This window comes from Osmerus mordax, chromosome 10 (genome assembly GCF_038355195.1).
Source record: "Osmerus mordax isolate fOsmMor3 chromosome 10, fOsmMor3.pri, whole genome shotgun sequence".
Lineage (NCBI taxonomy): Eukaryota > Metazoa > Chordata > Actinopteri > Osmeriformes > Osmeridae > Osmerus > Osmerus mordax.
The window spans coordinates 6,041,716-6,055,405 of NC_090059.1; the positions used below are offsets into that span (position 1 = coordinate 6,041,716).

At 47.3% G+C, this 13,690-nt stretch overlaps 1 protein-coding gene across 2 annotated transcripts in view; it reads right to left on the reverse strand.

Moving 5' to 3' along the window:
* The window catches only part of LOC136950528 (zinc finger MIZ domain-containing protein 1-like), an 87,993-nt gene that overhangs the window by 2,478 nt on the left and 71,825 nt on the right, over window positions 1–13,690 (reverse strand). Inside the window, exons 6-22 of one of the 2 annotated variants that reach the window (XM_067244923.1) lie at window positions 5,425–5,560; window positions 4,936–5,050; window positions 4,511–4,731; window positions 4,116–4,317; window positions 3,657–3,914; window positions 3,277–3,459; window positions 3,086–3,157; window positions 2,810–2,978; window positions 2,481–2,622; window positions 2,060–2,270; window positions 1,679–1,784; window positions 1,409–1,569; window positions 1,219–1,286; window positions 1,043–1,111; window positions 695–930; window positions 424–587; window positions 39–293 (exon numbers count right to left, since the gene is read on the reverse strand). In XM_067244923.1, the coding sequence (XP_067101024.1) occupies window positions 39–293; window positions 424–587; window positions 695–930; window positions 1,043–1,111; window positions 1,219–1,286; window positions 1,409–1,569; window positions 1,679–1,784; window positions 2,060–2,270; window positions 2,481–2,622; window positions 2,810–2,978; window positions 3,086–3,157; window positions 3,277–3,459; window positions 3,657–3,914; window positions 4,116–4,317; window positions 4,511–4,731; window positions 4,936–5,050; window positions 5,425–5,560 (2,768 nt within the window). Of the gene's footprint in view, window positions 1–38; window positions 294–423; window positions 588–694; window positions 931–1,042; window positions 1,112–1,218; window positions 1,287–1,408; window positions 1,570–1,678; window positions 1,785–2,059; window positions 2,271–2,480; window positions 2,623–2,809; window positions 2,979–3,085; window positions 3,158–3,276; window positions 3,460–3,656; window positions 3,933–4,115; window positions 4,318–4,510; window positions 4,732–4,935; window positions 5,051–5,424; window positions 5,561–13,690 lie in introns of both variants that reach the window. The other variant, XM_067244922.1, reaches the window with a different exon arrangement.

Consider the following 13,690-nt stretch of genomic DNA (forward strand, 5'->3'; position numbering starts at 1 on the left):
GTATAGCTTGTATTGAAGGGTTCGTTAACTCCACTTACATCCAAGGAAGGCTCAGGCATATCAGGGGCTACCTGCCCTCCAACCTGGCCCTCTAAGCTGTTGGAGGGGTTAAAGGTCAGGTCGCCGTGGGGATGGCTGTTAGGGCCAGGCTGCTGTGGAGGCGGAGCCTGACGCGATGGCTGAGGAGGCCCGCTGTGATGCAACTGCTGCCCTGATTGGCTGCCGGGGTGAGGGGTGTGTAAGCTCTGCTGCAACGAGCTGTGGGACTGATCAGTGCTGGCAGGATGAGGTATCTGTGAAGGGGTGGGGAGAGAGAGGTAGAAAGCATAGTCTCAGACCACATTGTCCCATGGCAGGTGAAGCTAACCTGTCCTGTATACAGTAAATCTCTAGTTCTCAGCTGTGTCATTGAAGATAACTCACTGTGTCAGGTATACTGTGGGAGAGAGACTTGTCCTGGGCCATAAGGCTGGGAGGCATGTCCGGAGGGTGGGACAGCTGGGGGCCATGCATGAAGTCATGCATTGAAGTACCACCAGGGTTCCCATGGGGGAAGTCAAAGTTCCCATGCCCATGGTAATTGTTGCCTATGTACACAGAAACAAACAAACACAACCAATTTAAAGCACTTTACTTTCAACTAAATAACGTATTTTTATGAGAAAATATGATATCTGAATGGAAACGTTGCTACCTTGGCTACCGTATTCGCTGTTGTTGCCCCCCTGTTGAGAAGGGTAGGGTGATGGCCCTGGGCCTAGCTGAGCAATCATATCCATCACATTGGGCATTATCATCTGACTGGGACTCATAGTCTTGAACCTTTTGGCCAGAGGTCCGTCCGGGTCCTCCTTGATGTGGATGTCCGATTTGATGGCGACAGGTCGCCAACTACACGTTGGGTCAATTGTGACCTCTTCAAACTCCGAGCTGGGGCAACATAGTTACAATGTTTGGTGTCAGGTCTTAGAGAGGCGGTGTGGCAATGGTTATATTGTCTGATTTGGGGAATATATATATATGGTTTGACATTTCAACTTACTTTTGGATGGCATTCAAGATTCCCCACATGTACTGGTCCACTTCCAAACCTTCCAACAACGCTGTTTTACTAAGAAAAAGGACAGATCAGTATGGTCTATGAGACTATCATTGGAAGGTTGTTTGTGACCTACAGTTGTTCATTTTGACAAAAGTAGATGAGCTTAAGACACTTACTTGCATACAGGACATCGCCATGTTCCCCTCTCACAGTTCAGTTGTAAATATGACTCCAAATCAAAACACTGTGGAACATCAGTCAAATGGGTATATATTTTTATTTTTTATTTTTTTAACCTGTGAACACATTACTACACAAAACTGTTTAGTGCCATAAAGGCAGCTGTAGCCCACCCATGACACTTGCCTGGACATGTTTGCAGTCGTGGCCTCTGGCTGGCAGCTGGATCCGCCGGAAGGTGATTGGACATTTTAGGGAGACCTTGATGGCTGTTTGCTCAACGCCATCCTCTCCATTCAGAGTAGTGTTCCCAGTGGATGCCGCTACACTGCTGAAGTTCCTCTTGACTAAGGGATGGAGAGAAAAAAAGAGAGAGAGAGATGGTGACCATCTATGTGGTCAAGTAAGATTCAGACCTTGAAAACGCATCATGTCAGGGACCAGGGGTGGCCGCACCTTTGGTGATGCAGTGCTCTGCTGGCAGCAGCCTCTTCTTCAACAGACCCTGCAGGACGGAGCGCACTGACGGCCGGTGGACCAGCTGCAGCACGAACAGGTGCGACTGTGGAGGGATCTTTATTATTATGGTCGCCATTACGGTCATCGTTTTTTGCATTTCAAGTCAAGTGGCTTTCATTGTCATTTCAATCACATACATGGTACAGTACACCATGAAACAAAATAATGTTCCTCTAGGACCATGGTGTTACATGAAACAACATAGAGATACATGAGACATACATATATTTCGGAACTACCTAAAACTAAAGAACACCTAAACCTACATGTTAGCAGGACATGCAGTGATACAGTCAAAGTGATACAGTAAACACTCACACAGCAGCAGGCCGTGACAGTGATCTGGATGGTGTTCCTTCCTGGCTGGCACACGTGTTTCAGGTGCAGGGGCTTGTGGGACGTCTTGTTGTCGCCCCGCTCGATGGTGAGAGGTGTGGCGTTGACGCTAACCTGGACGGATGCCGGCCAGTTGGTGTTCATCTGTCGGTCTTCGTGGTGGTAGCACTTGAACTGTAGCTCCAGGTCAGATCTGTAAGGGAGAATGCAAGTTACCGGCCAATATGGTCTTGCTAATGACTGAGACTGTGCAACAATTGTGTTAATATTAGTTATGGTCCATAAAAGTTGGTCCTGCAGGACTTGCTGTGTGTGGTGCCAGTCAGTAAGGTAGCGGTGTGCACATAGATGGAATTGGAATGTGCTTAAATTTTTTCCTGACATGGCTATGCCTGGTTCCTACCTCCACATTAGGGTCTGGTGTACGGTGGGACGAAGATGGAAGACGTGGTTACTGACGGCTAGGTTGTGCTCCAACCTGAAGGGCTCTAGGACCACCCCATCCCTCACTGGAAACGTCAGACGCAGCTCCTCATTTGGATTGGCTAAGGAGGGGGGATACATAGGAGGAGTTGCATATACAGGTCACAGAGGCATACAACAGTTAATGTGATAGGCTTGTGATTGAAATTGTACTGTGAGTTTGTGAGTTCAAGCACTGTATGAAATAGATTTAGGATTGGACATTAGTGGTATGGTTAAGATCATGTCCCACCCAACATAGCGGCTAACCTGAAGGTGGAGGAAGTGCGTTGATATTTGGTTTAATGTCTGGAGGGAATGGAGGTTTGACGTCCTGGTTTGGCGACAAATATGGAGGGATACTACTTCCTGGGGTCATGGGTGGGGTGGGGTTGCCTGGCACTGGGGAGTGGGGGTAGTTACCCACTGGTCTGGGAGGCTGCAACCAGGATTAACCCACATCAATTAGAATCAAATAGAGCATAGGATAGACAGGATATCACCTCAAGTGCACAATAGTAAGTCTCACAAAGCAATTAGACTTACCCCGTTCATATTGCCATGGCTGTATTGATATCCACCCCCAGAAAAGTTGTTTTGGCCATTGAATGGCTCTTGCTGCAAAAGAAAAAAAAGATTTAGATGGTTTAATCTACGGGGTAAGAGAGGACGAATCAAAAGTAATTTGGTTTGTATTTGCTGTCAGCCCATGGGATGTGCTTGTTGCTCTGTATCACCTTATAGTACTGGCCCATGGCACCACCTGGAGGGGGGTACTGGCCTTGGATCTGCTGGGCTGGCATCCTCTGGCTGGGGTAGTTGGGGGAGGGGAGTGGCCGGGAGGCGTTCGGAGCAGGGTACTGCCCCTGCTGGTTAGGGAACTGGCTGTTTGGTCCATATTGCTGCCCACCATAGTTAGGCTGAGAGAAAACACAGGGTGAAACACAAGCCATCAGATACACTAGCAAATCAACTGTTAACAAACAATTATACAAATAAGACATTCATTGTGTAAGATAACAGTTGTAAGTATTGAGGGTTTCCCGGAAGGGCAAATAATGTCAGTCTATTCCCTGCATCTACTGTTGGCTCTGGTTATGGATGCAGTTCCTCTCACCTCCCCAGGATAGGGTCTCTTCATGCCCTGTATGCCCATGCCCTGAGGGCGGGGTCCTGGGTATCCTTGTTGGGGCATCCTCTGGCCGTGCCCCCCGAAGGGCCCCATGCCTTGGGCCCGGGGCTGGTTCATGCCCATAGGGGGGCCACTCATGTTGGAGGTGTTCATGCCTGCTCCCATATTTCCGGGGAGATTTGGGGGCCCACGGGGCCCAGGCTGGTTCATGTACTGGTTGTTGTATGCCTGGTTTGGTCCCATCTGGAAAGAGGAACTCATCTGAAAGACAAAAGTACCCGAATGGCCCAAAATGTTCGATTTGGTTGCTGTAGCCATAGAGTCACATTGATTCTAATGTATAATTCAAATGATTTAATCACAAAAAATATATGAATGCTTCCCATTTTTCTTGGATTATTAGACCTTGTGTTGGTGAAGAGACTCACTGAGCCTTGAACCTACCGGTCCGTATTGGTTCATGTCCTTGTTTTGTGTTTCCTGAAGAGCAGCCACTGTAGCTGTGGCAGTGGCCGTTGCCGTGGCGGCAGCAGCGGCCACAGCGGCGGCAGCAGCAGCAGCGGCCGGTTGGGTGAAGTCTGAGGGGGGCCGGGAGTGGGGAGGCATGCCCATACCACCAGGACCAGAGTTTGGACCTCCGGGGTAACTTGCGAATAAGAAACAGAAAAAAATCCACCATGTAAGCTATGGATTTCCCTTCGCTGGAACAGTCCAACCAACTTTTGACAAAGGCTCAGCTGTGTATTTGCACCTTAAAGATATGCAATGGAGAACTGTATACAACAACATGGTTTGTACATCATCAGGGCCCATGCCAAAGCTGGTCTCTCAACACTCACTTTCCAGCAAAGCCACCTCCCCCAGGATAGTTGGGCCGTCCGTACATGCCCTGCTGCATGTAGGTCTGGTTGGAGCTGCCTTTGTTGGGAAACTGCTGCTGGGGGCCACCAGGGAACTGGGGGGAGTTCAGGCCTGGGTTATTCCCAGACATGCCTGACCCCATGGGATTTCCCCCAGGGTTCATGGGGTTGTTGTTGTTGGCCATCGGATTACCCAACACCTGGGAGATAGCAATAGAGAAAGATGGTCTATGTTAGATGCTTAGGTTTAGGGTTGTCTGTCGATCGATATGGAATGAGTGTCCTTGACGGGGGCTGGAGCCTTAAGGTTCCGTTAGACTTCCACAAATGACAAGGTCAAACCCAATGTTGTCGACTGAAAACAACACAGCAATTCAGAGTTGCTGGATGTTTGTGAGGCTCACCTGACTTTGTGAGGTATTGGTCACTCCCCAGACGGTGGTTACCACGGAGAGAGAGCCAGGGGGCTGGTTGGAGTTCTGCTGCCATGGAACCGAGTCATAAGGAAAGGACCCATCACTGCAGAGAATGGACACAGCGTTTTTGTTGACAGGGTAGACTTAATATGCAGAGGCAAATATTTGCAGACATTTCATTGTGATTTGTCTGGTTAGTACAATCCCACTGTTTGTACAATTCCTTTTCAAGAGTAAAAGTGCAATACAAATGGTTTATGGTACAATTAGGGTGAACTTCCCTTCTGGGATAAATAAAATGATATCTAATCTAAGTGTTGAGGTACTGATAGTCTCAACTGACCCTGTTATCTGTGTAGTAAGGTAGACAGTGTGTCTGAGCACTGATTCATGAGGGATGGTGTGCTTCATGGGGAGAGCACAGGCTTTCCACAGGGCCAACACACACACATGCAGACACACACATAGCACACTGACCCATGTGAGAGGGTGGGCTTCATGGAACTCATGGGGGTCTGCATGGGTACTTTGCCAGGGGGCTCGTTCTGTCTGTTCTTCTGGTGACGGAGGAGAAGCAGGCGTCCCAGCTCCTCACACCAGGACGATAGCAGGGCTGATGGAGATGGAGAGAGAAAAGAACCATGGGATTATTGACTCCTGTGGGGAATGTTAACACTGATACAGTCTATTCTACAAAATCAAAAACCCTCTACTACGGCATCCCATTGAGACATGAATGAATGTGTGTGAGGGGAAGCGCAGATGACACATTAACAAAAAGGAATTAAAGCAACAGAGATTTTCAACGATGTAAATGCTATGGCCCAACTGAGAGTGCAATGCATAAAATCCCCATGATAAAAAAAAATGGACCTCAAATAAACCAAACTATCGTCTCTGGCCACTAGAGGTCACTATGGCCCCTCGGATGGGCAGCAACCCTACCTACAGGTACTGCTTGGTTAGGTAACTACCACAGTGTGGTGTTTGAACCACAGTAGAGCGTTTGATCAAATCATGCTTTTCATCTGCAGTGCATCTTTAACCGTATGCCAACTACAAAAGACACACTTTCAATTTTTATTCCCCTCCTCACTCCAGCGCTATAAAGAAAGGGAATGTGGATCCAATCAAAGCGGAGGGTAGCCACCCCCTCTTGGGATTCACAGCAGCAGCACTTCTGGGCTAAGACACCGGGTGAAGCAGAATACTGGGAGTTTTCCACTACAGTGGTGACTCACTCACAGTCACAGACCAGAACGCGGCCACGTTGACACGACAGCTGACTTACCTCATACCAGTCCTCACAGCTAATTACACCCTTACTGCCAGAGAGAAGGGCCGACCCCTACACCACCATGACACAGTGAAAGAGTAGGGGAAGCGATGGCAAAACAGAGACGGATGGAAGGGTATAAAGGCAGGGAGGGAGGATGAGAGAGGGAGAGAGAGGAGAACAGGCAAATGGACATAATGGGAAGGAGGAACAAACAAAAGCGTCTGTCTCTCTTAATAAACACTGACATTTGGAAACACGTGTGTATGGTAAACCGCACACACATACAAACAGACACACACACACATACACACACAATGAGCATACTTAGGATGTGAGATGTCCTCGACATAGAGGATTGTGGACAATTACAACATGTGAACACATAAAATCAACAAAATGCACCCTTATCCTCTCACTCAGCCCACTTATGGCCGTGCATCTCACCCCCAAAAGGCACCTCTCCTTTCATTAGAACACTGAGCACACCAGCCTCTCTCTGTGTAAAGATGAGGGCTGGAATACAAAAGACATGTACAGATGGTACCAGCAGTCTCTCTCCCTCTCCTCCCCTCTCCTCCCCTCCCTCCTCCACTTCTCCCTCCCTCCAAATCCTCCTCCATCTCCTTTAAAAGCAGCACGGGGCTCAGGCTCCGAGGCAGCTGGGTCCCCCCCCCCCCCCCCCCTTACCCCCTGCTCTTGGCAAGACAGGTGCCGGGAGACAGACTGCATGGTTCCTTCAGAGCATCGATCTGAGCTGGGGCTGGATATGGGGGCTGAACTTGAGTTGAGGGCTGGAGCTGAAGATGAGGGTTGGTGCTAGGACTAGAGCCACAATTCTGTTGCTAAGAATAAAGGATGAATCTGACAACACAGCAGACCCCTCAGGCATCAATCACCAAACCTAACCCTATAAAACACAAAGGGAAAGACTGTGAGGAGCCAATGAACTAGCCTGCATTTAACATGCCTTGCTATCTATGATGGGTCTACTACAGCACACTGGTTCAAGCCCCATAACGTTACCGTACTGCAGGGTAAGCATTTCAGAACAACGCCATTCAGAGCTGTTGAAATGTGGGCCCCCCTTTCTGACAGAGATTTCAATTGGAGGGGCTGGCAACTAGCCAGCATAATACAGCTCAATTAGACACCATTATTCTTTCCAACAAGGGCTAACTTGCACCTCCGCCGTGTTGATAAACATGTCTCCACAATTTATCCCCAAACCGCGGCACTGCGAGACTTGCCACAGGAGGGTTGCGTATCCCCGTTTCACACCGCCGCTGCCAGCCCATAGACTGTTTAATGCAGCGCGGTGAAAGCAGAGAAATCAACAACACTGCAAGACCGGGGAGCTGAGCAGTGACACGGCACATTGAGTTGAGAGGGACAAGCTCCCGCCCCGACACTTATAGGGGAATTATTCTACCCAACCATTAGATAAGAGCTTATCGCCCCACAAAATTACCACCTCTGCTGAGCCAGACCTGCTTAAAGGGGAGGCGCTCTGTCATTGAGTTAAAGGATCAACTTCAGGTTTCGTATGACAGGTTGAGAAGGGCCAACCCATTCGGAGCTCTCACAACCTATCCCTCCTTCTACACGTCCTCCTCCTCCTCCTCTTTCCTTCTCCTCCCAAACCTCTCCTAGGACAGCCAGGAGGACGAACACAAAAGGATCGCTGTTTCTCTCCTGCTATCCTCCCACACCCAGTCTCTTCAATAGACTCATCTGTTCCTTCAGACTAAATACTACAAGTCATTCCAAAAATGGCAGATCATTGTATCAGGTGCTTCTCTCGTTGAAGATTTAGTGGGCTGCCATCAAAGTCGCATCCCAGCTGGAATACCGGAGAGGTTTCATAGCCTAGCCTGTTCAGACTGTAGTTTATCCTGCTAGTATAGTCTGTGATGGCTAGAAGCTCAACATAGCTTCCAAGTGACAGTGTACACTCAGTGCTTTACTAGTTGTGTATTCCATAAGCTCAGTGTTTGCCTTGTAGATTGTCCCCAGGGGCAAGGCTGTGTCTGAGCCATATTGATATTCTGGTGCTCAGCTGCCTTGCCTGATGGTCAGCTAGAGTGAAGGGCATTAATGCACGCTGGGTCTAGATGGGTGGCTCAGCGCTGGGGTGTAGCTTCCAGCCACGCTCTCTGTCATAATGCCCTAGGGAGACATGACAAATGACGAGAACTGCCTCCCTGACAGTTGTTCAATGCCCTTCCCAATAATAATGCAGTCTCTCACCCGCTTAGTTGCGGAGAGTGTGTGAAACACCAGTGAGCCTTTAGTTGTTTCCAGAGAAAGTGGCTTCAAAATTGAAACAATTCACACACATATTTCCCTAACCAAAAACGTCATGCTAAATCCTAAGGGCGAGTAAAAAGCCTTTGAAGGGGAGGACACATCTTTATAATAATATGGAGGTCTTTACTTTACATTCTCAGTGTACATCGCTCTCTCTCTCACCATAGTCTGGCAGGGGATTGCAGCAGGCAGCAGGTATGGCAGATGCAATGAGTGAACCCCCCTTCTCCATCCCTCCCACTTTCCCTCCATCCCCCTGTCCCTCTCTCACTCTGGTCTATCAAATAGACACCTGCTCCCTAATCAACCCAAGGCCCCTGGATGTGGTCACCCACCTGGCAACCCCCCCCCCCCCCCCCCCCACACACACACACACACCTCAATATGCATTGCACCAGACACATACTAACTGATATCATATTCAAGCAATAATGGTTCATCCAATCAGCCTGCGTGAGCGTAAACACAAACAAACCAAACAGTGAGTTTAAAGCCCCATAGCCTGGAGACCTTGGTATATAAAAAAAAGGAAAGACCCTAAGCAAACTAATGAAGAGAGCTTCTGGTGAACCTAAACTACACTGTGTAGTTTCTCTCACTCTCAGTTTATTCTAAGCTTATTTGTCTCTCTCTCTCTTTGACTTTGTCTTTCTCCATATCTGACTAAGTCTGAATAGATCTCAGTCCTGCAGGCTAAAGTCAATTAAGCTGAGAAAGAGGCTATGGAGACCTTGTATCCCTGGTTACCAAATCCACCTAAGGGGCCATGTAAAGCATTTATTTCAGACTATCGCCAAAACATTCCCAGCCATATGGGGACTGCCTGCCTCTACAGTATCCTTTCAGTGTCAAAATAATGCAGTGTATTACACTGCTTTTTATGTGTAAATGAGGTATAAGCAGTCATAGACCATTCACAACATAATAGGGAAGCAGGTCCAGCCGTGAAGGTTGTTCATCCATGGGGGTTTAACAAGTATAGGAGATAGCATGATGTGGTACGTGACCACAGGTGGAGCTCAGTTCACACTGGACACCACACATTGGTCTACATCCCTCACTCACGAACAACATATTGAGGTAGAACTTTGGTACAACAACATTAGTAAGTTCTCAAATTGCAGACTTCAAACTCTGCTGATAACGAGTCACTGAACAGTTTAGTAGTTTAGATTTTCCATCTCATTAAAATGTCCAGTGAGTTGAAGGTAATTAGCTCTCCAGAAGGAGGGATGAGGTGCATGCGTGAATGCCGTTTAAAAAAGAAAAATGTAACATGGTATTTTCCTTGGCCACTGGAACAGACAGGGCCCTCCAAACCTTTAAACCCTCTAGTCCAGGAACAGTGATGAGTGAAATGTATCCTGCACCCGGTAGGCAATAATGTCACGTACGATATGAGAAAATATTTAACAGCAATAGAGCAAATTTCTATAGGAAACATTGCTATGCATTGGCTAAAATGTTTGCTTTAAAACCTCAGCACACTCACTGTTATAAAACAAACTATCTACCCAGGCCCATCTTTGTACACAACCTCTTCCTCTCTACTTCCCTCCCTTTTTCTCTCTCTCACTGGGAAGCCAGTGATGTTGGAGCCATGTCAATGAGTACTTAGGCCCATAGCCTTGCGGTGAGCCAGACTTGCTGGCTCGGTTTTATGGCCCATTTCAGATCTGCCCAAGCTTAAATACAGCCTCCTGCTGGCCGCACGGCCACAGTGTCGTGCCATGTCCATCCGGCAAGAGGGAACGCCTGGCCGCGTTCCAAGAAGGTATTACTGCAGCCAGAAGCATATGTGGCCATGCGGCTGCAAGCAGCACAATGAGGGACATGAAATGAGCGAAGGGTTCGGATTTAGTGTATTTAGGTTGCCGCTTTGACATCCTGTGTTCTTTGTTGCTCTCAGATTAGAAACAGTTTTTCAAATGGACCAACATTCTGTTTAATGGATTTTGCTCCCTCACATGGCTGCCCAAGTGTATAAATCAATGACAGTACCAGCATTATTAAAATGCATTAAAATGCCATACAGATAGACAGACAAGAATTATGGGACTTCTGACTAGATGAATGTAGCACAAGGACCAAGATATTCTAAACTAAGATATTTATCCTGAAATTAAATGTAAGTACATTCACGTACATTTATGGAGGATTATCTTGACACTAAAAGATACATTTGGATTCTACAAGACTGTTTGAATTTTTTTTAAGAACAAGCTAATCAAATACAATTTTTTTACACTTACAAAGGCAGAGTATTGGTCTGAGTATAAAAACCAACCTACACAAGAGTAGGCCACTGTTTCGGGACATAATCTCCCAAATACCGCAAATCTCTAAAAACAGGGCATGCTATTCAGTGTATGTACATGAAGGTGGAAATCTATGGCTTTGACACCCCCCTATAGAGAATTAATTCCTTAGCCAGAACCCCCCTCCCCGCAACCTCAATACAATTTTAAATCTGTTCATGCATGTCTTTCCCTGCAAGGGTAAGAAGATTGGGAGTAAAACTCCTCCAAACCTTAGCATCTTATTTCAATACAATCTGGCCAGCCATCAACAGTATATTTTATGTGTCGTAGGAAAAGATGCATTCCAAGAACCCACAAACATTTTTATCATAAACACACCAGCAAATCCTACGAACACCACTAGAACACTATTACATTTATTAGACAGAACTTGAAATCCTCAAAATGTGTTTATACCATGTATTTCACCAACAAACCATAATGTAATATTGAACCTATATGTTTATATTTTGAATTTACTTTGAATTCATGACCAAGACCTTGGACCTTTGACAACGATAAAAGGTCCAAGATAAAAGGGCGGGCTTCTAAAGTCAACAAACGTGCCCAGTGTAGTGTGTGTTTCAATGTTTGTGTGATAAAGCATGCGTGTCTGTTTGCCTGTGTGCGTTTAAGTGAGTGTTTGCGTTTGCACGCTTCTGTCACCAGATTATCAGAGTGGCTGACCTGCAAAGAAGCTGCTTACGGGAGCCAGACGGTTTCCCTGAGCAACAGGCTGCTATTAACGAAGGAGGGAGCCTTAAGCCCTGGTCCACAATGATACTAATTAGGGATGGAGCAGATGCGTTGGGGCTAGCCACCCTACCCCCCCCCCCCCCCCCCCCCCCCCCCCCCCCCGGGAAGGGCCAGAAGTGCCACGGTGGCACACGCTGGCGGCTGAGTCACCTGTGACCTTTTCACAGCGGGCATGGGGTCAAACTTTACTTTCGAAGTGGAGGGAAAGCACACATGCTTGAAGAGGCTGGGTATCGTCCTGGCACCCCCCCAGCCTCATTAGAACCATCCATATGTGCAGCCGGGCCTGAGTCGTACAAACACTACAACACTCTGATGAACCACACACAGCACACAGTTCACATAACGCCATGTCGTTACTATGTCCTTTTCCTAGGGATCTGCTTGCTTAATCAAACCTTAATAGAACTACAGGCAGTAGACCTTCATTGTTGAGTGTATAACCGTGTTCTGAAATGCTGACTTTTAGCATCCAGGGAGCTTGGCAGTCGTCCTTGGATTTGATCATTTACACAAGTCATTTGAATAGCTTACACTGCATTATGACAAGCACATCCCAACCCCAAAATATCTAAAACGATAAATACACAAGTGGTTGTGCTATGACAAAAGTGAAATGATGAAACAATATATGTAAACAACCATGCTTCATCACATCCACCACAGACAAAGGGGTCAGCAGCCAATGCAGCCTAGCCAGCCTATGTTTCCCCTTCAGAAAGCACATCCGAAGCACACACCATTTTGTATGTTTGTACGACCCCTTCATGTGGGGACAGAAACAAAGAAAGACTGGGATGATGACGGTGAATCCAGCCAACGTGTAGATGACTTTTCTGTGCAGGACTTTGACACATAACAAGTACCTGAGTCAGTCTGACATCTCCTGCAGGTGTTGGTTTCTGTGGGGGGTTCAAATTCAACATTTTACTACGATAATGCAGAAAGCGGATCACAGCATTTGAGGGGCGCCTTCCAGTAAGGATGCATGAAGGCACCCAACGCAAACTGGTTTGTTGTAGGGTATAACTTTTTAATCCCAGTTGACAGATTGAAAGGGCTGTCGACATGGGTGTGTACATGCACTGTAGCGGTATCCTAAGTTTAACTCCAGTTCACTTGCACATTTGTCAGAATGCCCTACGATAGCACCCGATGAAGTGACACTAGGTTTCAAACCTGATTGCCCGACCTAATGGCCCTACACAAGAAAGCATGACCATGTATGTGAAGAGTGAGCCGAAACATGGTATAATCATCGTAAAAAAGTCGCCTCTCGTTTGATGGTATTGTCGAGATCTGATTCAAATGCGATCCCTGATTATTGTCCTGGTCTAATTTCCTGGCTCCCCACTGAGTGCCTCTCGACCGTCTAACCACTCACTCTCCCAGGTACCTAACTCAACCTCTTCTTGATTTGCTCTCCCTGAAGTGGTTTCCCTCTCTACTCTGTGAAATCTCACCCACGGCTTGAGGAAAAGAGAGCGAAATGAGCAAATGAGTTCATCTGTCAAACTAGTAATGAGTGTGAGCAACTAAATGATCCACCCACTGGATGCAGCCCCCAGAACTTGTTTCCTAGGGGAATGAACAAGCAGGAGAGCGGTTGATGTGTGCTCCTTGCTTTCATCTTCCTCCTACGTACAGTAAAGACGGGATTCTGTCAGGGAGGGAGATATCTCCACCTGACTGTGGATGAGCCTGCCTCCCCTCTTTAAACTTCTGTCTCATTAACAGTACATGGAAAAAAACATCCTCTGATACTGTGTCTAGGCACAGTCTTGGTTCTCGGTCCTCTCCAATAACCGCTGTTTTCACTTGGTATTCAAAGTTAAAATAGTGCATTGTTGTGGTGGGTTTTGGGTGTGTGTGTTTGTGGGGGGGGGGGTAGGTCTCCAATATGAAGAACTAGTGTGGCATCCGGGCCTGTCACAATACACTAAGGAACGGGTGAGGATACAGTTTACATAACTGCAACAGCACGACATTGGACGTTGCCAAGACTGTCAGTTGCAAAACTCCCTCTTGTCTTGGCATGTTGGGACCTCCTTTAAGTCGCAGACACACACGGGGGGGGGGGATGATTCCCATAAGCAGTAAT